The following is a 27992-nucleotide window of genomic DNA, read 5'->3' as shown; positions in this document are numbered from 1 at the left end:
AAGTCCAATTTTGGGCAACTTTTTCGAGCATTTCGGCCGGAATAGCCCGAATTTCTTCGGAAATGTTGTCTTCCAAAGCTGGAATAGTTGCTGGCTTATTTCTGTAGACTTTAGACTTGACGTAGCCCACAAAAAAATAGTCTAAAGGCGTTAAATCGCATGATCTTGGTGGCCAACTTACGGGTCCATTTCTTGAGATGAATTGTTGTCCGAAGTTTTCCCTCAAAATGGCCATAGAATCGCGAGCTGTGTGGCATGTAGCGCCATCTTGTTGAAACCACATGTCAACCAAGTTCAGTTCTTCCATTTTTGGCAACAAAAAGTTTGTTAGCATCGAACGATAGCGATCGCCATTCACCGTAACGTTGCGTCCAACAGCATCTTTGAAAAAATACGGTCCAATGATTCCACCAGCGTACAAACCACACCAAACAGTGCATTTTTCGGGATGCATGGGCAGTTCTTGAACGGCTTCTGGTTGCTCTTCACCCCAAATGCCGCAATTTTGCTTATTTACGTAGCCATTCAACCAGAAATGAGCCTCATCGCTGAACAAAATTTGTCGATAAACACATTTCGAACCGAACACTGATTTTGGTAATAAAATTCAATGATTTGCAAGCGTTGCTCGTTAGTAAGTCTATTCATGATGAAATGTCAAAGCATACTGAGCATCTTTCTCTTTGACACCATGTCTGAAATCCCACGTGATCTGTCAAATACTAATGCATGAAAATCCTAACCTCAAAAAAATCGCCCGTTATTAAAGCAAATCAAAGATAACAGAAGTGCCATAACATGTGACTAAGATGGAGGCTGATCTAAATAAATGTATACAATATCATATAGCAGTCAAAGCGTTAGGTTAGTTTAGAGCCTTCAAAAAGAAATATGTAACTTTGAAAATTTATGTCGGGAATAAAGAAAGGCGTTGCAATTATTTTTTTCCGGGTTTATAAACACATATTTGAGTATACAAAAAATTTCCCTTATTGAGTTAATCTTCAGATTAAACTTTTAAAAGAGGGCCCCTACGCTCATAGGAGATTAAGTACGTAATTACGGACCACAGAAAATTAAATTATATTATTTATAAAAAAAGTTTCATAAATAGTCCCTAACCTAATCCAATATGTTCCACATATGTATATTTTATCGATATTCAAAAATCTCCCTGAAAGAATCTTGCCCTTAGCAAAGTTCATCTTGCCACAATCGTTGTGGTTATTACTTTATCATGTCCAGTAGACTAAAAGTTTGTCCGGCGCAAGTTGCCAAAGTTGCACGGAGGAGGGTGATATGGAAACATCTAGGTACTTTTTCCTCTATGGTCCAGCCTTTACAAGTCTGAGGTTGAAACATCGCTGCAGCCTTACCTTCGGCGAACCAGAAGGCATAGGCGAAAGCGACTTTACCTGTATCAATAAATTTGCGCTTTTTTAAACCATTACATCTACTGAGATGATCTTACATGATCTATTATGTACGAGGAGTTTTAACCTTACCAGAACGGACTAGAGTTCAAAGCTGTCAAAGTGAGATCCATGTTAGGATCGACTTCATAACCTAACCCAATCTTAAAAGATTTTTTCCTATTTACTTTAAATGTTTTAGGGTTATGGCAATTATACCGACATATCTGAGCATAACAAAGCGAGTCGAAGTTATGGTCGGATATCTCAAGTTCCTATCAGTTGGTTTTCCTGAAATTTGTGATGAATATTCTTTAAATATGTCTCTATACTATAGTATCAACTAACAAGACTGAAAATTAATGTTTTAAAAAAAAAAAAAAATCGAAAAAGTAAAGAATTGGTGAAAAATCTCTTTTATTTTTGGGCAGCCGTCTTTTAATAGATTTTTTCACCCGTTTGGTGTTATATATGGCATTTGTACTAAAAATTTGACTTTTTTTTTTAATTATCAGGAGTATTTTTTACATAAAAAAACTTGATCGATTTTGTAAAAATCCCTGATTGGCCCCTTAAAGTGTTTACAACGATTTTCCTAACCACGTCAGCATTTCTAATAAATATTAACAATACACTATAAAATAATTTTCACACAAATTTATTTATATTCATGCTTCCAGTTACTGCGTACTATATTCTAATTTCACCTATATATGTACATATGTATATGCACCTACTAAATAAGTTCATAAGCAGCTGTTCACCTAACTCCAGGGCGTATGCGCAAAATAAATTTCATAAGCAATCTGTGAAATTCGTTTATTTTGCTTATCTCCATAGCAAAATCGGATAATTGCGTTGCGGGCTACAGAGCATTCATTTATTATAACAGTTCTATTTTGATATTACAAACACAGACAATTTTTTTCGATTTTCTCTTCTTCTATTTATAACACACCGTTAATGCGGTAGTAGCAATGGCTGATGCAAATTTACACACCAATTTGTTCAGCGCCCCCAGCTTAGCTGCTGGCTTATCAAAATGGGTTAGTGGTTTGCTTATAAGCACACACACATATGTATAAGCACCAATAATTGGTGAATCCGTTGTAATTGTTTGACATTAATTAATTTCTACATTCGTTGACATGTTGCATACTTGAGCTGTCTAGACCGCAATGAAGCATGTATGAGTGAGTCAATGACATTGGAAATATTCCTAAATTTGATATACATAATAGCAATGTATTCGCAGTGTTATCGCCAACATTAGTAAGTGTGGAATTTGAATGCATTTGTGGAAAAACACTACCAAACCCATCGAGCATGCGAGTAGTGTGTGATCTTAATGGACCAAAAGTGAGTACATAAAAACCCTACATTTATTGCGGAGTTTCAGGCGCTTATGCCATTAGTGCTAAAGCTATGTACATATATATGTAAGTTATGTGTAAACATACGAGAGTCCATTAAGGTGGATTGCTGTCATAATAGTTGGGTTTTCCACTAAAAATAAACCCAATTGATTTAAGGTGAAACAATTTGGTGTCGGAAAACTTAGGTTATCTATGCAGTTATTAGTTGCAACATGATGCAGTAGTTCTTGAGATAATAATCGGGTAACTGCGTTTTACTTATAACTTGATTTTGATCGTTCAATTTGTATAACAGCTATATTTTATGGTAGTCCGATTTGAAAAACTTCTTCAGAAAATATACCGTTGACTTGGTCATTAATTCATGCCAAATTTCGTGAAGATATCTTGTTGAATGATAAAATTTTCCATACAAAAACTTGCCCTTGGAATCATAACGCACCTTGTATGTATAATGAAAATAATACACCTGCTAAGTACTTTGACCTATTTTCTCTAAACCAGAATGTTCCGCAAATGTGGTACATCACAATTTGTATCTCTTATACTTTTTGCACTTGAAATCTGTACTCGCAGCACCAAAGTACGCTCGAGTGCATAGAAGGCATTTAGTAATACTTAATAGAGCGTTTATCATTAGCACATAAGTAACGGAAGTGATGAAAGTGAAAGTCCCTACCATTGCACTTAGTACCATACATTAATACGATTCCTCATAAGCAGGCATGACAGCAAATTTTCAAGGTGAACATAAAATTAGCAGAGAGAATATTCGCGTTTACTCACCCACTTGACCGGCGGCAGGGCGCGTGATCTCCAGCGTGACGTATGCGTCGCGACGCCCACAAATGCGACGGCAAAGAAGGCGATGGTGGAGTCGGAGGCTTGCAGATCAGACGCCGTAACATTTTTGTTTGTATGTGTTAGAATATGTGTGTTCCAATTAATCGGGCTGTAAATAAAAGAATTTCACTTGAATTAACGCAAAGCAAAAAAAAAAATCAATGAAGACAGCGAAATATACATAGTTGTACATTTGGGGCAAAGTCTCTTGTGGGTATATTTAGCTGAACCATTTCTATTTGTAGAGGTTGTTAAAAATAATTCCGACGAAAATAATATTTGGCAGTCTACATGTGACAATCGATTCAACGTAAGTTGTGAACATTTTGACTTATATATATAAATATGTACATAGTGGTGTGATTAATAGTCCAAGCAATTCGTAGAATTCTTCTGTACTTTGCCTGGCAGTGCTTCTATCTACTTTGCCTTATCTTATCGGCTGTTCTAAGATAATATGTGAAATGCTTCCGATTTTTTGCGAAAACAAAAACAATAAAAAATAGAAAGTAGTATATATGTACGAATGTGTATATAATATTAGAGCGGGTCGATTTGTAGGGAAAAGGAGAAGAACTTTGCGTCTAAAGTTTGTTACTCAGTTTTAGAGATATTCTAATGAAATGGTGGTCACTGGTGTATTTCGATATCGGTCGGTCAGATCCGTAAGTATCATTTTATGTAAGCTCGTGGCTTCAATGAATTTATTGCAGTCTCATATGGGGTATTTATTTCAAAAGCTAACTAGCATCGATGTTTAAATCGTTAGATTACCCCTTTAAAAATAACTTACTAAATTATAATTGGATATCATAAGTCGGATCAATTAGCTCTATTAAACTGTTTCTCAAAACTACATTTTCCAAATCTGACCTACCAGTCAGGCCAAACACTTCATTATTTTTGGTAAATAACGACTTGTTTTTGAAGGGTTTCATGGATTTCCTCGGGTTAATATAGTCTTTTTTCAACAATTTTTTCATATAAAAATGAAATACAATATTTTAAACGAATTTTTTATTTTTACCACCATACACTATCAACAAAGAAATTCTGAAATTTTCGGAAAAACACGAGTTCTATTTAAACCCTTACCTTAGGACTTGGACGAAGGAAAAACAACTGAAAATTGGATTTTTAGCAGACATTTTTATAAACAAATAAAATTTTAGTCAAAATTTCACGGAATTTTGTTCAAATAGTTGTAATCGAATAAAAATCCCGCGTCCAAGTCTCTAAGGATTGTATCTCAAAGACCTCTGTAAAATTTCATTAAGATCGGTTGAGTAGTTCTCGAGAAATCTTGCCAACCGACTTCAAACTTTTGGAGGAAAACGCGTTTTTAAGACGGTGCACTTAGCCTAGCTAGCCTCGAGCGCACAAGTTCTCAAGGCTGTATTTCCGAAACTATTACTCGGATCAACTTGAAAATGTAGGACAATATTCTAGAGGTGTTGTAGAACTTAATAAGATAATTAAAATTCTCGAATTTTTGAAACCCGTAAACCCATGTAACATCTTAATTGATTTGGCTCCCATGTAGAATAATTATGATTCGTGGAACATTTTCCGGATTCGCGATTTTGTTGAAAAAATTGACCCGCTCTAATGTGTATGTATGGGGGCATGTATGCATGTATGTATATATTATCACTTCTTGCTGGTGCTTCCCCTTATAGATCGCTTGTGAAATTCAAAATTTCTTTAAACATTTTATATAACATATACGCACCACCCACGACCACCACCACCACCGGCCTTCCTCTTTTAGAAATTATTGCTTCTGATTAATTTATGTTTATTACATTATTTGCTTTTGTTATTGAGTTAATTTAAGAACAAATGTGGTGTGCTAATATAGTGCTATATATGGTCGTTTGGTTGCTTGTTCCGGCGTTTTTAAGTGGGTGTTCCATAACACAACACCAAATATGTAACTGCCTACATACATACATACATATATAATATATATATTATATACAAACTCCCCCACATATGTACATATGTATATCGGAACCAACTTATCAGAATAGCTTGTTAGACTCTTATCTTTGTCACTCGCCCATCAAGTGTTTTTTTTTATTCACAAGCCTCAGAACTGACAAGCAATTCTGCTATAAGTAGCTGTAAATTATATATTCAAATACACTCAATTTATTTGGCGGCGCTCTGTGTTTGCAGATTTTCATACTTCCTTGGAAGTGATAACCTAATTTATGAATACTTGTTTGTTTGTTTTCCACATACTGAGTGACAAGTGGAAGTGTGTACTTTAGAGTGACAATTTCTGAAATTAGCCTGCAATTTCTCCAGACAGCAAACTTAAAGCTATTTTTAGTACAAAATTGAATAAAATTAAATAAGCGTATTTCTAATTTTAACGGCTAAAATAACAATTTAAATATTTTCCTAAGAAGATAGTGTTTCGGACCAACTTTCTGTCAAAATATGAAGACGCGCATTTTTCAAGTACAAATATGTTTTGGTTCATTTAGTTGAAGCTAGTTTATTTATTTGAGCAGCTTCTCAATGTAAATATTTTGAATGAAGTGTAATTAAATGAATTTTCGAAAAACTATGCGAAAAAGAGGTAAAAAAGGTAGGGAATGCGTAAATGTTTAAAAAATAAAAATTTAGTTAATCCATCTTTGGACTTTGGCTTTTTTCACTTAATATTTGAGTTCTATATTGCAGCCTCACATTTAATGAAGGGATTAAATAGCGATCTGCATTGGCTTTATTATTAATTGTGGTGTGACTTTAACTTACTTATGCCCTAAGCCCTGAATTTGGCTTCAATTATTTTTTCTGGATATTGAGCAAACCCAACTTTTTTCCAGATTAAATAATAAGTAAAAAATTAATTTTCTGTGTTTCGAAGTTATTATTCATAATCAAAATATTTGCGTTCGAAATTCGAAATTGAGCTTATTTGAAACATAAGTATTATTGTAGTATAGTTTTTATATTTTTCGAAGTTCTAATTTTGACATAAGAGGTCAAAACAAGTATGTAGCATCGTTCATGCAAGTATAAACCGGAGAGAAAAAATATTATATTAAGGTTTGTTGGTTGCTATCTTGGATTTATATGCCTTTCGATTGTTGTACTAATGATGTGGTGATGATATGAATACAAGTAGTACATGGACTGCATACATAAGGAATAGACTCTAACACAGGCTAACGGAAAAATATTTCACAAGTATAAGTTGTAAGTATAGTTGCCTTATCAATTTCGAATGCATACATATGCATGTATATGAGGCTAATTGGGATATAAATAGTATTCTGTGTCTGGATTGGGTTAAAAAGTGGAAATTCTGAATAAATCGTTATAGGGCAGACCCATTTTTATCGTATGTTCTTCAAAAGCTATAAGTGTTAAAATACTATTCATGTGAGGGAGTTTAAAGCTCTCTCTGTTGTTCGTTCCCAGCTAGCAGGGTTTTAAATCGGCCTCAGGTTCATTTAAATATGCTCCTAGCATTGAGTAGTGAGCTTAAAGCCTTCCTGCAATTGTTAACTGCGCTAGAATAAATAAGTAAGTCGATAAGGGCAGCAATGCTATCTCTCCGCGTATATGGTTCCTTTCTGTATCTTTCCGTAGTTGTTCCATATATTACCAAGGGCTTCTTCATACCTAGTATTTCCGCTTGGAATATGCTGGCTGAGTTTCATAGTCGGAAACAGAGAGAGATTTTGACATCATCGGAGCAAACAGCCGCTTCTACTACATATCCCATTTTGAATTCGTCAGTTTAGATAGAGGTTGTATAATTTTTCACTTCTATACCTCTCGTCCATTCACGGCTAGAGCGTATCTTCACCCGGAAGTGACTACTGGAATATAATCTTGGAAGAATACAAATATAATCTGATTTACTTAAGTTTAGCTGGTTCATGATGGCGCTATGTCCACAATCTTTCGTGCTTCGACCTCCCAATTCCTTTGTTCTTATTCCATAGACTTCTTGGTTAGCTGATTCATCAGTCGGACATGACTTAATCAGGGTTAAACCTGCCCCCTGTATTCCATTTAGTTTCCTGTTTGTACTTATATGATGAACAAACAAACTTTGTGGTCACGAAATTCCGGCCACAGAAGAGTGTAATCCAAATTCCGTAAAAGTAAAGCGATTACCGATGACGATGAACGCAGTGAACGTCCAAAAGTGAGTGCTTTATAAATACATACATATGTATGCTTTATAAAACTGTAAAATGAAGCTAGTCGAGATCCAATTTCAACGATGTAAACTTAGCGTGTTGGACTTGCTCTGTGCAAAGTAAACGTCGCAAGAGCTCGCAATCGTAACAATACGCCGTACTAAAAATAAAATCAATGCAATAGAGCAAATGGCTTACTCATTCGCTATAATTTTCGTATCTGCCTTATAGCGAATTTTTCCTGTTTCCAGAATGGTCGCTTGGCAGAAATCGCAAAGGACGAGGAATACATATTTCGAAGTAGAGGTTGATTTGTACTACAAAAAATAGTATCAAATAATTGAAGATCGCTCTAATCAGTGTATCGCTCTCGGTGGCACCTAATTTTAATAATAAAATTAAATTTTGTCATAGTAATGTTAATTCTTTTAAACGATGAGAAATTTTCAGCTTGCATAATTGTATGTACATATGTATGTAAGTATAATATATGTATATGTATATATGTGTATATATTTATACTAGCAAATACCCGGCGTACTTTGTTACGCCGCAAAAACTGAAACGATGAGGGTATTAGAAAGAATTTAATGTAGTTTAAAATGCAAATAAAAGAATACCTTTATTCGTACATGTAAACACACATACATGAGTATAATATGTAACTTATGTTAGACTTACAAATATTTACTACCCATATTTGAATTAATTGCAAACACTTTTAAATTCATTAACGTTATAAATAATTTGTTTATTAAATTTTTTTTACAGAAAAATTAAAAATAGATAACGAAAAGGTAACAATTCAAAAGTCTTACTTAAAATAAATAGGATTGTATAGAGTAAATATTAATTCAAGATATGAAATAAGGTATACTAGAATTGATGTATTGTGGAACAATAACCAAAAAGGATATATTTTAATTATTAAAAAAATTTAGTGAATACAACATTTTTTGTTTTATTTCCATTGCCAGAAATGAGACAGTTTGTTTTGCGGGGAACCCAATTCGTGACAGAGCCACATATAATTGACCGTTGAGGAAATACTTCGTTTCGAAAGATCTATGCCAACAGTATTCAATGTTTGCCCTTGGGACTTATTAATCGTAATCGCAAAACACGTCTTAACGGGGAACTGTACTCTTTTGAAACTAAATGGAAGATCTGTAGGTATCATTGGTATCCAAGGGATCATTTTGCTTTCGCCTGCTGCAGGTTCGGTTAAAATGTTTGCTTGAATGATATTAGGCATCAAGTGCGTTATCTTCAGTCGAGTGCCATTACATAAATTGGGAGGCTTAAGATTTCGTAGAAGGATTATTGGCGTACCAATTTTAAGTTCTAGTTGAAATGGAGGTAGTCCCGAGGGATTAAGAGAGTTAAGAAACTCCGTTGGATAGTGAACAACGTCTCCTTCATCTGTCACTGTGTCAAAAGAATTGTAAATTTTATATTCTGATAATATTCTTTGACAAACGGCTTTGTTGATTTCGTCTGCATCGGAATTCGTCGAAGTAATTATAGCTCACTCATATAACCACTTAGAATCTTTGTGGTGCAAATTAATAATATCTGGATACACGTTATCAATAAGTTGGTCAACTGTTCTAACACAGGTTCCTGCAATATCTGGCATATTACATAACCGTCTTTGGTGACAGATTTGCAAACCGTTACCTATTTTAAGTAGGAACTCTGCAACCGATTGGATGGTCCAGCTCCACAAAGATTTATTCGCATATTGGCAGTCAATTTAAATTTTGGTGTTGTGTTCTGCGCTGGCAATAAACTCCCAATAACGTGGTAAACTTGTTCATGTATTTAAACGTTGGCATGGAATTACCCTTCCTAATTTCATTACCACCAAACGAAGTCACAACCATTGCATTTTTCTTATATTTTTTTAAGTGACAGGACGACTGATGCTCACCTGTAAGCAGCGCTTTGATTGTCAGCGAAGGCTCACCTATATGTCTGACTTACATGTCTTTTTGCTACAACACATACTTGGTGCATCTTTCACCCACTTTTTAGCCTTACAAAAATTGCAAATGCCATTCATTCGACCAATGAATAAAAAGGGAATGGTCCAAATAATTACAATCCTGTCTATAGTTAAACGCTGATTTGGAAGCAATCGCCCCTTGTCTATTCTGCATCATTTGCAACCTTACATTCTCTACGCCAGGGATGGGCACATTAGCCCTCAGTGGCATTTTGCCCGTGCGGGCACGAGTGCACATTTTGAGGGCTAGGTGATGGGATCATCGCGGGCAAACATGAAGAGAGAAGTGAGAGCAACGTTTTACCACTCCAAATTTACAAATTAGAGCAACGTTATTTCCACCACCATTGACTGATCTATAACATTTAAATTTGTGTTAACAAAATAGAAACAACCATAAGGTGTTGTGAAGTTTTAAAATATGCTGTTTTCTTATTAAATAAAATTGTTTTTAGATACATAACATCACATATATATATTTTTTTCCTAACAGTGATTAAATTTCCCACCATGCAAAGGTAAATAAAAAACAAATTTTAATGCGAAACTCTAAACTCTGCAAATTATGTTTACCCTTTTGTTCACACAACTGTACAATTCCGATATGAAGTAAACTTTCCACCGTAAAATTGTGTACAATGTCAGTATTGCCGCAACCACTCTGCGATGAACATCAAGTTACGGAGGAATGTAATTCATTTTTTCGCAATTTTTCTCAACTTGTTATTGCCCTTCTCTCCGTAAACTGATATTCCCCTCATCTAGCCGCGTGCGCACTTTGCTAACTTTGCGGGCTAAAAAGTGCCCATCCCTGCTCTACGCGATTTGCACTCTCGTCGACCGTCTCATTTCGTCTTAGCTGAATTTGCGTCTATTTGATGAGAATCTAAATAATTGAGATTTTGCTTTTGGCATCTCTGAAAGCTTTTATTGTAAAAACCGTATATTTATTATTAATCAAATTAGTTTCGCTTAAATCTAATTTTTACCTTTTGATTTAAAGACAATAAATTTCCTAATTTTACTCTACCATTTGCAGAATACGATCATAAATACAAAAAAGTTAGAAGAAACCAGCAAGTATTTCGCAGACACACATGAAAACCACATTACATTTTAATATTTGATTTTATTGGTTTTTGATGTTCCTACGGAGAGCGTTCTGTTTTATTTTCAATGTGCTTTGTTACAAAAAAAGTACAAAGACAATAAGAAAAGCAATTCAAGCAACGGTGCGTTGCTGCAAAATAAGTAGCTGTAAAAACAGAATAAATATAGTTGACACTGTATTTACATATCTACATACATGCATACATACGGCAATTTATGCGGGCATTTGATTGTGCTGTTTAGCGTTATTTCACTTGTTCTGCGATCATTTATATATGCAAACTTTTTTGCTTTGTACTTTACTTCAATAAGTTATGTAGAAAAGATGCGAGAGATGGAAGAGAGAGTGCATACATAGTACATATGTATGTACTTACTTCATTACGTTATGCTGGAAAAGATGTGCAGAGATGAAGAGAGAGAGAGTGCGTGCCGCAAACGATCAAGGGGCAACACGCACACACACAAAGCGCGCTTCGCTGTAGACTGCGTTTGGTGAACGAAAAACCTTATGCTTGCAATATTTTTGGTTTTTCAAAAACTTCAACCCGAAAGAAAAAGGATTTGATTTCGGAAAATTAAAAAAAAAGTATGCCACTCGCGAGCCTAGAGCAAATGCTTTATTTTAAAAAAAAATTTATAAAAATCGCTTCAGAACTTTAGGAGATTAGCCGTTACAAACATTTTTCATATAAGCGATTTTATATAATTAGTATAGATATTTAACACTTACTGGCATCATATACATAAGAATTTTTCACAAGTAAAGTATTTAGTATATGCACATACACACATATCTACATAGTACTATCAAAATACACACATACATTTATACATACTTACAAATGTACTTATGTATGTGCTTAATGCCAAGGTGTATTGCTTATCGTCTAATTCTATGTCACATGCCGAAGTGTTAATGCCATACAATAAAGAGATTTGCTGGCGACCACAAAAACAATATCAGCGACAAATGCCAGCTGGGCCACACACGTGAAAAAGGGGGCTTTGGCAGACACATGTGAATACTCGATATGATATAACTGCACATTTCAGCAACTCAAGTTCGCATTTCAAGTGATCAATGCATGTGCTGCCGCCGAAATGAGCTTCATGACCCAGCAATTAGCGCATTTATCAAATATTGCAGACATATACGTACATATGTATATGTATTTATGTACATACATACATACATATATACATATGTAGAATAACATACAGAATTATTCAACTGTATAACGTGATTTATATTTTTTATTAATTTTGACACAAAAACAATGCGTGTGATTAATTTAAATGCTGATGAAAATATTTTTAGGATGAATTTTTAAAACAATAAATTTTTGAATGAAAAATTTATTTGCATGACAACTACAAAAGGACCGATATTTAAATACGTCAATATGAGAAAAAATATTTATACACATACTTATGTACATACGCACATATGTATGTAATATGTGTATGGCTGTCTGAAAATGTGCGCAAAAGTATTGTATTTGCGTAAATATTGAAATGTGCAAAAAATTAAAAAAAAAGTGATTTGACTTAATAAATTTATATAACAAAAAAAGGCTTAAAAGGCAATGCAAAATTGTGTAAAAAAATGTGAAAAAGTTAAGCAAAAAATTGCATTTGTAAGTGCTTTGTTGATAGTATTTTTTCAATTAAAATCAATTCAAAAACATTTTTTCGACATTTTTTTTATTATTATTTTCTTTTGACTTACTTGCGGTCGCTTTTCGTATTGCTTTGCAAAAAAATCGCGTGACAGCTAACGTCATAGCACACGCCCCTTCTTCAATAGCGCACACGCGATCGGCAGCGTGACGTTTTCGCGGTTATTGCGGTTTTTTTTGTTCCTGAAAGTTTGCCAATTGAAAGAAATAAACGTCAATTCGACATATGAAAGCTTGTCCCTTTTCGTCTACGCTGTTATTAAGTCATGGGAAATTTATTTCATGTAAACAAAAAATATTTTCAATTATTTATTTGTTGACGTGCCTCCTAAGAATACAACAACAATATGAAAGCAACAATTCTTTGCCATCATTTCAATATTAATATGAAGAGCATTGCACATTTGTTTACTGATTGATTAAAGGCACATATATTCATATTGTCTGTACACATATAATAATATATACGTTATGTCAATCAAACTGTCTGTCTTTGCTCTACTCTCACTTTTTTTCTGACATTTAATGCCTTCATTTGTGTTTGCCTTCAATGCAATTTCTTTGACTTTGTGACAAATTTTCCCAGCCGATTTCGTAATTTTATTTAGAGAATAGCAGCGCATTCATTCCTTACTCGTTTTTGCCGTTGAAATGGGAAAATCTAACGATTCCCGTTTCTTGAGATTTACAGTTTTATGAATTGAAAGCATTGAGTACTTGCATTGCATGAATTAATGAAAAAAATTAAAAAAACGAAAACAAATTGAGAGCGAGTGCAAGCGTTGCATTGTGAAGAGCTTTTGAGAGCATGCATCATTTCCAATTATGCGCTCTTGTAAAATTCTATTTCATTACAAATCGAGAGGCAAGCGTAAGATTTTCATGTAATTCACAGAATTTTCTGAAAAAGGCATCTACAAATGTGAAATGGTTTTTGTTTACGTAGTGAAATTTTTGCAATGTTGGAAATACCCGAGATTTAGATTTATAATTATGTATACAGTAAGTTAACCTGAATTTCAGGCTTCAGCTAACAGACAATGGTTTGATTAATGCGCTTAATAATTATTTTTGAGGTAAGAAAAGACAAACAAATATTAATTTCACACTTATTTCATTATCATATTTGTATATGACTGAAGCGTTCTTGAAAAATACATTTTTTTTTTTGAATTTTTTCGAAGATCCGATTTTGACCTCACTTTCGCATATGTTTGTCTGAAAAATGTTATACATCGGTGATATATGTACATATGTAAGAGGAGGGATGATACTAGCCGAGATATATAAAACAAAAACGGTTAATATGGAGGTGCGAGTATCATGGTTAGTGTATGCTTTTTTTGGCAACGTGTAGGAAGCATTTGTTGGATTAAGGAAAACATAACTGTTGATTCGTTTGACGAAATACACCAGAAAAACATGCTTCTTTGAACGTTCGAGCAGCATAACGATCTCAAGCAAACAAGTAAAGTTGCTCAAATGTGGTTTGAGGAAAGGAATGTCAAGGTAATGGAATGGCAGCTACAATCTCCTGACATCAACATTATCGGGAATTTGTGGACTGATGTCGAGGGGTCAGTAGTCCGATCTAAATCGAAATTGACCACGCAACTATTGGGGTCTATTTCCATCGAATCGGCTCTCCATCGTCTTCCAATAATGAAAGCACTTGATTCCAATTATACAGTTTATAATGGCAGCTGTACGCTATAGTGATCCGATATCGTGCGTTCGGCAAATGCCGAAAAATGGGCAGCATCTTGGTGAGAAAAGAGAGATGAAGAGATGCAAAATTTCAGTTCGGTATCGCCAAAAAGTGAGAACTAGATTGTATATACACAGAAGGACAGACGGACATATGGTCATGGCTAACAAATATATGTTTAATATCTTATAATAAATACATATATTGCTAAATATAAACAGTTAAAAAAAACAACTTTCCAACAAGTTTATTTTCATATCTATAATGTTGCTCATACGCCAGCGCATACTAGGCATCGCATAGATATTAAAACAATAAAAATATTTTTAAAGTCTGGTTTTATTCACAAATCTTAGCATTTAAAAATAACCACAAAGAAAATATATAAAAATACAGGAACAATATAAAAAACATAATTTTAAAGCTTTATTGCATAAACAATGCGGAATTCGTGACAAACACAACTTATTTTGCACAACTTCTTATTGTTTATATTATTATTATTTTTATATAAACGCGTATGCAAAAATATTTGTTTATTGCTGGCTAAAATCTTCCTATCACAAACACAAGGCCACAACAGCAACGCAATTAAAAGTTAATACCTCATTTTTGGGCATTGTCGTTGCGGCGCTTATTTACGAGCTGGAAATGCTCCAACCGGCATTTTAATAACTTATGTACTCGCATCTTCTCCACTGTTCGATTCTTACATATTGTATGTGTGTATGTGTTCGGTGAATTGCTGCTGCTGCATGCAATTGTTGTTGTCTTATGACATATGAAGTGTCTGAATAAGGTGCGATGCCCCTGAAAAAGTTGAAAAGTGCAAGCCGGTGGGCGGGTGAGACGGTTGTGCCTGCCTGCATTGATTATAAATAATATGAGAAATGCTTTTTAAGATTTTTAAAATAAATTAATGCTTCACCACAAAGCCCCTAACCAGTATTAACCGCCGCCCACTCCGTGGAACTAACTTTAACCGCCGCCTTTGTAAGTGGTTGTTGATGGTTTCGATATGCCAACCGGCCGTAAATATGTTTTTTGTATGTATGAACTTGTTACATGCCTTTGTTAAACAAATATATGTACATATGTATGTTTATATGTATGTGTGTATAAAAAGCAGGTGTGTTAAAAATAACAAATCGTAAAGCAATTAGCCGTGATATTGGCCCCCGAGGCAATGCACTTACGTAAACAACCGTTAATGGGGGGCGAAAAAAGTTGGCAGTCGAGCAAGTTGGCCGCATAACGGTAGTATAGAGTATTGTTTGACCGAATTTGCGTCAGGATATATCGGGTTTATCACAAAAATTGCCGCGCTGCAGTAAAAGGTCTCGTGCGGAATTTAGGGAATTTTGGAGGAATTTTTAAAATTATTTATGGCACGCAGTAATAAGCCTTAAATTACGTAGTTTAGTGCACATATTATATAATACGACAAAGGAAATCAGCTTAATTTCAAATAAAACGTATAAAACGCAGATTTATTGACTCAGTTTATAACTGTATATATAGATATGTATGTATATACATATATTAAATACTTTGGAAGCGCACTCAGGTTGCCCCCAAACAATGAATAATCAATACGGGTGTCTACTACTAGCTTCATACATATACAAACACACCTACTCGCTCTGAAAATACGCGCTGGACACACGCCAACTTTCTTATCAGCAGTGACAGTGCGACGTCGCAATTCCTAACGCCATTATGTCGCACTTCAGCATTGTTACGTTTCGTATAATTAAACCATATATAGACAAACCGCCCTTCTTCCACCTGAAACGCTTTCACCAAGCAGCACAGACACGTTGTTATCAGCGACACGGCATAACACACAGATAGCATGAATTGCCAGATTCTTGTGAAATTACGAACGGTATGGAGACTACTTTATATATATACATACATATATACTTACGTACATAAATACATACATACATATATTCAACAGATAAAAGTTATACGTGGTAGAGATAACCGCTGGTAATTGAGTAAAACCTTGAACTAGTGAGATACTTGCCAATTAATAATTAGCAATGGTAATGCTTCGGAACATGCGCACTCGTGTGAGAATGATATGCATCTTTTATATAGTTGCGACTAAAGGGAGTTAAAGAAACTTTAAGTTAGTTTAAGAGAACTCTAATTTCACTAACTCTTAAGACCTTGGTCACCAAACTCTTTTACCGCTCTTGGATAAGTGATAAGATCGATCAGGCAACTGACCGGAGTCAATAATTTCCCTCCCAAGGTGAATTAGCTGAGTCGATTTCGCCATGTCTGTCTGTCCGTCCATTTGTATATATATAAGTATGTATATATATTTATTTTTTCTGATAGAATCCAAAACTTTGCACACGCACTTTTCAACTCAAGAGGATGCTTATTTGTCAGAACCACCGATAACAAATATACATAGCTGCCATACAAACTTTTTTATTTGAGAAGATATCTTCACGAAATTTGTTATGGATGATCGTTTAGGCATAGGTGCAATCTTCGAATAAATTGTTTAGATCGGATGTCTTTAGTATATAGCTGACCTACAAAATATCTTCACTTTTTATGTGGGGTCAGGAAGAAAGGTCATGAGGGCAGCGTGAAGAGACAAACCAGATATGAGCCGCTCTCTGAATAAACGCTTAACAACGAAAAGTTTTCAGCTTACGATTAAATTCTCATATTGTTACCGATGTATGTATAAGCCTTCGCACCTTCCTCCTTGAAAAAGTGAAGATTAAAGATACAAATTTATGCGGAAATTTCGACTCTCTCCACCTTCATACCTCTGTTTCTGTTGTAACGGAATAAAAAATTCCTGAAGTAATTTCGAGGAATAGTGTCGAGTTGACAGTCCTTGGCCGGATAAAAATCCCGCTTCGTTCTGGTTACTTAGACCAGACTGTCGTGAAAATATACCTTCATACCTAAATTTTGAGATACTGAAGTTCAATATGATGTGGATCTAATTCACATATTCTGGTTTCACGACTCGGCATTCAACTCACTTAAGCTAAGTTATTTCATGGATTTAAAGGCATCATTATTCAACACGCTTTGAGATCGGTTTGATATAACCGTGTCCTCGTTTTTTCTGAAATCTCCATCAGCAAAAACTACAAAAATGTACATATGTATGTATATTCCATTGTCTGCTATCTAATCGAATCTCGGGTCTTTCTCTGTATGATCTTTAGAAAAGGTTTGCAACAAAGTTTGTTTGTGAAAATGAAAAGCCTAATAGTATAGAGTACCGGTTTTGATATATGTATGGATGACTGTAGCAGACTTTTAAGCTCCCACTTTTAAAGACTAAATAAAGAGCGCATGTTATCGTCGGAAGACAAATTCAGTCAAAATATTTTAGTATTCTAAAATAATGTCAATCGAGTTGTATTAAAAATTGACCTTCTATTGGCCAACTAGGTTATGTAATTTGACTCTTTTTGACCCGAGTCAATGACCTGTAATGATAAAACAACTACGATTTAAAAATTGAAAAGCAGTATTCGGCTAGTTAGACCAGAGATAAGAAGTAAAGAGGACTTAGAGATAAAGAAGTGAAAAAGAATAAATAATATAAACCGATTTCGCAACTGAGTTTGTTCTTCTGTTTTCTTTTATAGATTATATACAAGCAACACTTTATTCACATATGCATATGTATGTAAGTATATTGAATATCTCAAACAAAAATACAAAATTATGTTACCACGTAAAAACCCAAACAATTGATAAATCTACACATGCTAATTATTTCAGAGAAAAATCGCAACAATATCACAAACGCAAAACGTGTTCATCCACGCTAAGCTCCAGCGTAGCTTTTAATGATATTTAATGTGAGAAACGCTGTTATCACTTCTCCAGAGTGTCACCCGTTTACTGCGCTCTGTTTGCTCTTTTAATTACAAAACCTGAATACACCTACAGTTTGAGCGCCACAAAACATGTCAAAGCAAATTGTGTCTGATTTCAATTTACTCAATTTGCCGGCAAAATCATCTCAGCAAACATTGGAACAGCTGGAGAAGACAAATACATGGTTCGTTGTCTATGTATTGGGGGATTTTTTCATACCAGATTCGAATTCAATGGAAATATTCTGTAAAGAAAAGCTATAAACATAATATTGTGAAACTAACTGAGCATGTTTGATTTCGATTTGGTTTTGTTTTATTTCGATTTTTACCTACTCTCTACTATTCACTTGTTCGTTGATTTTTTGCACGAGTGGAAGGCATTAATTAATATTGTCGTCGAACTTGTAACGGCTTGACAGGTATTTTCAGCGGCATTTCAAGTATGAATGAATGCAGGTAGACAAGCAATGAAGATGTTTCATAATATTTAAAATTCATTGCTAATTGAGGACACAAAGTTCAATATCTAACATTGTGCGTGGAGTAGAGTTCGAGGTTTGAGAATCGGAAGTGGTGAATATACATACATATGTACAAGTATGTACGTACGAGTATGTATGTTATTATTACATATCTATAGGGCTTAGAATCGAACATTTAGACGTTTTCGGAACAACTTTTTATTGGCTACATACATACATACATATATCTTTTATATATCCTTATCTAGATAAAGATGTGTCATTGTAGGTATAGTGAAACTGTTGTGTGAATTGGGGGGTTAATAAACTTTAAAGCAATTAAAAATTGTCCAAAGATAGCTATTTTACAGAAGTGATAAATAATTTCTGAATTTAGTTATGTATGTATATTAAACGAAACACATTTTTTATTTTCTGAAAATATTTTATGGAACAAAAGTTCCTTATTTTTGCATCCTGAACAGGGTATATACATACATACATATGTACACATGTACATACTTACATACACTAAGTGTGTCACGAATGTTACACACATTCTGCTGAGCTGAGCTGAGTCGATTTAGTCATGTCCGTCGGTAAATACGCGTACTTGTCCTTCTTTATGAGATATCGTTCTGAAATTTGCAAACGTCTTATTCCCCCAAGAAGCTGCTCGTTTGTTTGCATTTAGTTGCCATACAAACTAACCGATTAAATAAAGTGATTGTAAGGAAAACCCTTTGGCATGGATTGTAGCTCAGATCAACGCTGTTCTCACCGAGGATATTCTTCAGATCCGACTCCTATATGATAAGCAGTCAAGCCAACTGAATGTTCAAAATTAAGCTAAAGCTCTTTATACACCCTTTTAATTTATAAGAAATTCACCTATGAGAGATATTATAGCTATATAACGCTTTCTCTCGTTGTACTCTTGCAACCTGTTGTTACAGAGTACTATAGTTTTGTTCGCCTAACGGTTGTACGTATCACCCAAAACTAAGCGAGATAGATTTAAGATTATACAGGGTGGCGCAAAAGTCAGAACATGCTATAAATTTTGCAATAGACCTCAAATGTCAGTCCATTTGTGTCGTAAACACATGCGAAATACATACACGTAAATAAATAATGGTACGTTACACTGCGTGCCACAACCGATATGCTAAAGGATGCATTTCTCGGGCGCCTAATCTCCGGTTATGGCGATTTGAACTGGTCAGCAAGATCGCCTGATTTGACCGCTCCAGACTTATTTTTGTGGGGTTTTTTGTAGTCGCGGGTTTATGTCAACAAGCCTCAGACTCTTGCAGCTCTTAAAGATAATATCCCACAAGAATGTGATGACCTATCGCCGGAAGTTCTGGCCAAAGTGATGGAAAATGCCATAAAAAGGGCTCGAATGACAATCAAGTGTGGCGCGGCCATTTACATGATATCATATTCTCGACTTGATGTAAAAAAATTTGATTTTCCTTTTTTGACAATTTTTATTCCGAATATGTATGAGTTATATTGAGTATACTTATATAAAATATCGCCACCTTTCCTGGTATTTCCTGAGCTTCGACTCCTGCATGTTCCAAGAGTATGAAATGTTCGGTTGCACCCGCACGTAGCCCTTTCTTACATGTTTTTTGTTATTATTATTAATTATTATTGCTAAGCGTGTATTTTTCAGTCCTATTTATTAGCATTAATTTAATCTAAAATTTTCACTTAAATATATATAACCATATAACCATATTCCGTAACGTTCCGTTAGTATTAGAATTAAAGTTCAGCTTAGTAGCTCTGAAGATGTAACAAATATTTATTGTAACAATATTAAAAGAGCACGTGTATAAAATAAACAATGAATTGTAGATTTGTTTTTGTTTGGAAGTACTTGTATTTGTTTACCGCATTTTTAATTGCTTAGAGTAAATATCAATTAATATTAGTAGCAGAACTTGAATACTTTGAACTTATATTCATTTCTATATGGTATAAAAAAAAACTAAAAACTGCAACTTGTTTGACTTTTACTAACTAATATCTTGATATATCATGTTGTTTCACCCTTGTAAATGATAGATACACATAAGTACGTATGATTGAGTTAACTTCGATTCGTTAAACTTTGGAAAGTACCGTCAAACAAACAACTGGTATAAATCATGATCGTATAAACATAATCAAATAGTCACCGCTTTTATACAACTTTATTGAGGACTATTCAACAGGAGTGTAACAGCATGAGAGCTAAATTAAGATTAAAGGTCATACTATTTAACTTTCTTTATGACAAGATTTTTTTGAAAAATAATTTGACATAACTCACTTATTGATTTTCTGCTTTTTCTCTATTTTCACTAGAATTTTCTGTTCAGTATTTAAACGTTTCCGCATGTTTGTCGCCTTCAAAATAATCCAAAAGGAGGTTCCCAAAATATTAAATGTCCTTCAGCGAATTTTGTTTTATCTCTTCGATCGACTGAAAATTGGTTCCATTTTGATGATTGTTGACTTGTTTGTATGTCAAACTCATAAAACAAAGTCTCATCGGCAAAGAGAGCTGTTTACGGGGTTTTTTGTTTTAAATAATTCAGCTTTATCGGGACGAGCCGAGCAAGAACGCGTTTCATAGCTAAAATATCCGAGGAAAGTCGATAACGATCTCTCGACCGTCTTTGAAGGCTTTGTACCACTCGTAGTGTCCGCACACGAAATTTGGATATAAATACAAAATTTGAGACATATTCTTTGTTCGATATTTTTATCCATTGTAAAAACCGCAATGCACTACTGAGGTGTTTAAATTTTAAGTTTCGTCAACCACTAAAAGACAGCCTTTGATCTTTCTATTTGTGAGAGTTGTTTCGATTCGACTAACAATCATCGTATTTTGCAAACAGCTGAGAAATAACGATGTCCATGCAGAGTTAAACGTTTCCAACGGAAGGTATTTAAACTTCTACCGCATTTTTGGCTCGATCGTTGTCAGATAATCGGATCGATGATTGTCTCTGCCTATATAACACATTAAACACTAAGGCTTTGAGTATGAAACGACATCTCAACAATGGCTTTAGGATTATCAATTGCCCAAATGCGACAATTTTGTTTAAACGTGATGCAAAACTGATGTCTGGATGCTCGCATTACAGACCCAGTTGAACGATACATACCTAAGTATGTAGACCGATTATTGTACGCAGCGCGAGAGGCATATTGGTAATAATTATGCAGCATTTGCAAAGGGTTTTCCGGAACATATCTGTTTATTATGAAATAGCGAACCAAACTTGGTTTAAATCTAGTGAACGTGACAAAAAGATATACTCTGAAAAAAGTAATTCCACATTAAAAACCACACGTCTATAGAGACACCTGTTCTAAGATCACTTAACAATTTCCTTCACAGATTGTTCAAAATTTGTCGTGATTCGAGACTTATAGATCTCACTTATTAATTTGAATAATTTTATATGCTTAATTAGGAGTAAGGTATTTCAATATTTACTCCTAAATGTTTTATTACTATTTTTTAAAACAAAATAATTTGTTGTTTTCTCGTTCTTTTTTTTGCAGTAAGACTGTGTGAAACTTCGACAGGATTCATTCGAACAAAACCCGTTAGAACTACTTCTAACTAACTATCATTAGCTGTTTTTGTTTTAGGTGTGAAAATAAAAATTCAAAACATAAATAATGACAAATGCAATTTTATTAACTGTGGATTAGAAAAGCAATCACAGGTGCAAAAAAAAACTAAAGTATTTTCTCACAGTTATCGTTATAATTATTTTTTATATAACTCTCACATTATCTGATTATTAAACGAACAAATAAATATTATATTATCAGTTGTTTTTCTCAATTTCTAGCCCTTTGAAGTGAAAATGCATACAACAAGCAATTAACAACTTTGCCTCAAAATGAAATGTCGATTCATTTTAATTTAATTTTTTTACACTTTTGTTTTGTAACAATTATAACAAACATTGACAGTTTGCAATAATTTTTAGAGCGAATATGAGAACTTCGATTGGACAAATATTCGCAGCATAACGAATCAGTCAAACAAGTTGTATAAAACATTTAGACCAAAAACTCGTTAAATGCTTTTGAAATGAATTTTGATAGCTAACAAGCTTTGACAATAAAAAATATAAATCATGATTTATGTAAGCGATTACATAATAACGGGTGAACCAAGTAACGGTACTTTTTTCAACAGCCCGTTTTTGACAGATCAAGCGTGAGTCTTGTCGAGCTGTCAAGTTATTTTTGTTCAATACTATTTGGCATTTCATCATGAAAAGACTTATAACATCATCACCCATCTTGAGACCCAGCATTCATTATTGGATAATATTCGACCGAACACATCACGCCCAGCACGCAATGAAGAATATATAGCAGCCGTAGCTGAGATTGTACTTGAAGACCGTGGAGAGTCGATTCGGCGTCGTTCGCAGTAACTTGGACGGACGTATAGAACGACTTGAGGCATTATAGGTCGAGATCTTAAATTCAAATTGTATAAAATACAGCTTGTGCAAGAACTGAAATTGCTCACCTTCTCACGCGACATCGCTTCGCGTATGGCCTCTTGGGAAGTTCCAATAAGATCAATCAATGGATTAATTTAGACAACACTTCGATTAGCAGATAAATTCAAGTTTTGGGCCGATCGATTGGCTAGCTAGATCGTGTGGTATCACACCGTTAGACTTTTTCCTGTGCGGACATGTTAAGTCTAAGGTCTATGCGGACAATTCCGCTTTGATTGAGGCCTTGGAGCAAAACATCAAGTGTGGCATTCTCCAGTTAACGGTCGAAATGTTCGAACGAGTAATCGAAAATTGGACGCAACGGTTGGACCATCTGCAACGTAGCCGCGAACAACATTTGAAAGAGAAAATCTTCAAAAAATAATTGCCAAAGTATGTTCTTTCGAATGATTATAAACCTCGAAAAAAATCGCCTTTTCAAGTTTTAATTTTTTTTTTAAATAATTACTGACTGATGAAAATGTATTCAATAAACACTTGATGCTCACGGGAGCTAGGAGCAGTTTTCTAAAGTCAGTATTTTTTCATTCAAAGACAAGATTTTAATCGCTCAGTTTGCATGACAGATATCTGCTATAATGATATGATATCGGCGATTCCCATAAATGAGCAGCTTCTTAGGGAACTTTGCCTAAGCTACTATGGGCCTAAAATCGGTCTCGAGCCAGCGATTTTTAATTCAATTTAAAAAAATCAGAAAAATTGGGGAGGTATATGTATGTTATAGTCGTACGATCCGACCGATTCCGATAAAAGATCAATATAATATTAAAATGCATTTACATCTTCGAATATCTCAAAAACTGACCAACGAATTTTTATGATCCCTAAAAATTTCTTAAAAATCCCTGGTTTTAAAAGGTATTGGCCCCATAGTCTCTTAGGCAAAGTTGTTCAGAAGGGTCCGTAGAACATTTCACGTATACGAGATTTTTCCGTTTTATGGCTCCATGTAAGTCAACCCGCTCTAATTTGCATATACTATATGTATACGGTGTTACAAACTTCGTAGCAAACTGAATACAAGCAGTCCAGGGTATAAAAAAGTTGTAAAAAGCCGATATATGAAACATTGAAATGCGAGACAAAGTGTTTTTGCGAAGAATATTTGTTTACTCAAACAAGCAGAAGAACATAATAAAACCCAAAAGCACTAAAACAGTTGTGCAAAACTGTAAAAACAAAAGATTTCGCAAAAAAATTAACAACAACAATGCTAAACAAAACCAGGGCAAGTCAAACGCCACAATCAAGGAGGGGCGTGCCACAAAGGTGATAAGAAATCAACCGCAGACTGTGAAGGCAAGCGAGTGGATAATTTGAGTGACGTGAACATAAACACACATACACATAGAGATTAATTGCAATAAAAAGCTTTATTTCTGGGGATTTTAACATATTTTCAAGATAATAAAATATTTGCGCGATTTGCATTTGCAGGCACACACACACATGCACGTTGGTGCGACGAATTTATCAACGTTTATGCCGGTGCAATGAACGCCGCAACGCTCACCGGGCAAAAGTTACTGGATCTGTCGCGCGGAGGTAATAAAGTAGAATGTCCTCAGCCGCAGCGGTCAATCGGTGTGAGTCTCGGTTGCAAAGTAAACAATATTTTGTTTTTGTATTTTTTATAATTGTAATATGTGTATACATATGTATGTATGTTTGTGGATTCATAACACACTTGTGTGTGCAATTTTTAATTGAGTCACGAGATAAGGTCAAGCTTGCGACGTAAGTAAGACACCGGCTATCGCGTGCTAGTCTCGTGTGGTTTTTCCCCACAACTTAGCAATAATTTCAAAACAAAGCGTTCATTTGATATGTATGTATATAATATTTTCCACGACAAGTCGTCTGCTATGGAATTTTTAATAAATGGAAATCGCAGTGGAAATATTTAGTGACAGTGTCCAGAGTAGCAAGAAATTTATTGCTGCTAAGTAAACAAGCGAAGTGTGTTATGTGTAAATAAACAATAAACGTATACAGTTGTGTGTGGTATTTTGATATTAGTTTAGGTGGAGTAGAAAAAATTTTGCAGATGTAGATAAAATAACTTATTAAAAAGTTACAAACATACATACATACATACATACATACATACATACATACAAGTGAAGCTAATAAAAGCGTATTAAAAAGGATCTCGAAAGTATTTGAAATTATGAAATTCTAAAAGACCCTTAGGGAAGCCAAGGTAAGGCATTAAAAAAGGTCTGAAGGGAATGTAGTACGACCTAATAGTTATGAAGTTATATGTATGTACATACATTGACAGCACATATCTCTACTAGTCGTTGTTTCTTAGAAAGTAAAAAAGTCTTCCTGTATTTATCTTATCTTATCTTAGATAATAAAGTCTTGCAATGATATTTGAGATTTCGGTTTGTATGTACACACTCGAAGAATATTAAGTAATCCCAATCGCGGTCCATCAAATAGTTTCTATAAGGTATAAGGTCGGATAACAGGCATATAGGTACTCACGAAGAAGAAAATTATATAATCAAGATCCTTGTCTTTAAAAAAAAGTTTCTGCTCACCATTCTGTATGAATTTTATAATTCAAAAAAGCTCTTAGGATATGAGTTATCGACTTCACGTTATGTTCTAATTATATAAACCCGATAATGTTCGTTAAAAGGCCATATCTGACTTCGTTTCGACCGGAGAACCTCGAAGGATTGAAAAAATTATTTTTTATATACAGTTGATTGTCATTTGAGCCCTTTGGCCAGAACTTCCGGCGATAGATCATCACATTCTTGACGGATATTCTCTTCAAGAGTCTGAGGCTTGTTGACATAAACGCGCGACTTCAAAAAGCCCCACAAAAAGAAGTCTGCAGCGGTCAAATCAGGCGATCTTGCTGGTCAGTGCAAATCGCCAAAACGGGAGAATAGCCGCCTGGGAAGTGCATCCTTCAGCATATCGGTTGTGGCACGCAGTGTAACGTACCATTGTTTATTTACGTGTATTTCGCATGTGTTTACTACACAAATGTCAAAATAGATCTGACATAGAGGTCACTTGCAAAATTTATAGCATCTTCGGATAGGAGGATTAGTTTTGAGCCACTCTGTATTCACCATAACTGAATGAGAAGAAATTTTATTTGCCTTCCTCGTACAAGCATGAAAAAAGCAGTTTTGTGAAAGTGAAATTGAATTGGAATTGAAATATGAGTTAATTGCGTTTGAGAAGTTTTGAACCGGGCTGACGTACATAGCTGGTTGTACAAGTATGTTTTTTTTTTTAATTTTGAAATTTGAATGCATTTTTTCTTTTGACTTCTCAGTGTCAATTTAGATAGTTTTATGTGAAATAATCTAAATTAATTCACTTCAAATTGTCGCGGAATCGCTAATGGGAGCGTGATTACAAGAGGATTAGTGCTAATAACAAAATAAAATTAAACTTTCTGAAAGAATTTATATAAAACTCAATTAGAAAGTAGAGCTGAAGTAAATACTTATATATGTACAAATAAAATAAGCAAATAGTTGTGAGTTCTAAAAAACATTTACAAATAAAATTCACAAAGAGATGTAATATAACTATTTTAGAAACACAAAATAATGCAGTTAAATGTTTTTATTTGCGTTTTATAACACAGTGTTATTCGAAACAGACAAACAACACGTGCGGGATGGCATAGATACCGAGAGTTGAAGAGGGAAGCGAAATGCATTTGCAGACATAAAAAGAGAGAGGCCGCGAGTACGAAGAGCTTGACAAGCTGACCGACAGGGGTAATGCTCGAAAATTTTACGAAAAGATGCGGCGACTAACAGAACGTTTCAAGACCGGAGCATACTCTTGTAAAACCCCAGAGGTGATCTAGTGACTGATGCCGAGAGCATACTAAAATTATGGAGGGAACACTTTTCCAAACTGCAGAATAGCAGTGAAAGTATAACGCCAGGATTTGGCGTACCCGATTCATTAATCGATGACTTGTGGAGCAAACGTTCCATTACCCGACCGTGAAGAAGTTCAAATTGCAATTACCCATCTGAAAAACAAAAAGGCCGATGGCTTGCCGGCCGAGCTATTCAAACACGGTGGCGAAGAACTGATAAGGAGCATGTATCAGCTTCTTTGTGGAATATGGTGGGACGAAAGTATGGCTACCGATTGGAATTTAAGTGTGCTCTGCTACATCCACAAAAAAAGAGACCCCACGATCTGCACCAACTACCGTGGAATAAGCCTCCTCAACATCGCGTATAAGGTTCTATCGAGCGTCTTGTTTGAAGGATTACCAAATCACCAAGCGCCAAATCATGGAAAAGACCCGTGAAAAGAGAATCGACACGCGCAACCTCAACGTCGATTTCAAAGTTGATTTTGACAGCACGAAAAGGGGGCCAAAAGCTGCGTCAGGATCTCTCCAAGCCGTTCGATAACAAACGAGGTTTCAGACGAGGTGACTCCCTTTCCTTCTTCAACTTACTTCTGGAGAAAATACTGAGAAGGCACCATCTTGTATAAGAGTGTACTGTTGGTGGCGTATGCTGATGATGATTCTCCAGAATTGATAAGGCAGCGAAGAACGTGGGTCTGGTGGTGAACGAGGGTGAAGCGAAATATCTCCTGTCATCAAACAAACAATCGTCGCACTCCCGACTAGGCTCCCACGTCACTGTTGACAGTCATAACATCAAAATCGTAGATAAATTTGTCTATCTTGAAACCAGTAGTAACACCAACAACAACGTGAGCCTCGAAATCCACAGAATATCTCTTGCCAACGAGTGTTATTCGGACTGAGTGG

General features: G+C 34.9%; 2 protein-coding genes across 4 annotated transcripts in view; both read right to left on the bottom strand.

Moving 5' to 3' along the window:
• LOC125777066 (electron transfer flavoprotein beta subunit lysine methyltransferase-like) overlaps positions 1-27992 on the bottom strand; it is a 93927-nt gene that overhangs the window by 30932 nt on the left and 35003 nt on the right. For all 3 annotated transcript variants that reach the window (XM_049450954.1, XM_049450953.1, XM_049450952.1), the window contains exon 2: positions 3575-3740. In XM_049450954.1, the coding sequence (XP_049306911.1) occupies positions 3575-3696 (122 nt within the window). In that variant the 5' untranslated portion in view covers positions 3697-3740. The remainder of the gene's footprint in view (positions 1-3574; positions 3741-27992) is intronic.
• The window catches only part of LOC105233676 (odorant receptor 43a), an 83981-nt gene continuing 59738 nt past the window's right edge, over positions 3750-27992 (bottom strand). The window contains exon 5 of the mRNA XM_049450951.1: positions 3750-3883. Within this exon, the coding sequence (XP_049306908.1) occupies positions 3767-3883 (117 nt within the window). The 3' untranslated portion in view covers positions 3750-3766. The remainder of the gene's footprint in view (positions 3884-27992) is intronic.

This window comes from Bactrocera dorsalis, chromosome 3 (genome assembly GCF_023373825.1).
Source record: "Bactrocera dorsalis isolate Fly_Bdor chromosome 3, ASM2337382v1, whole genome shotgun sequence".
NCBI classification, from domain to species: Eukaryota; Metazoa; Arthropoda; class Insecta; order Diptera; family Tephritidae; genus Bactrocera; species Bactrocera dorsalis.
The sequence above is the reverse complement of the archived record's forward strand: the minus strand, read 5'-3'. Positions and strand labels throughout refer to the sequence as shown.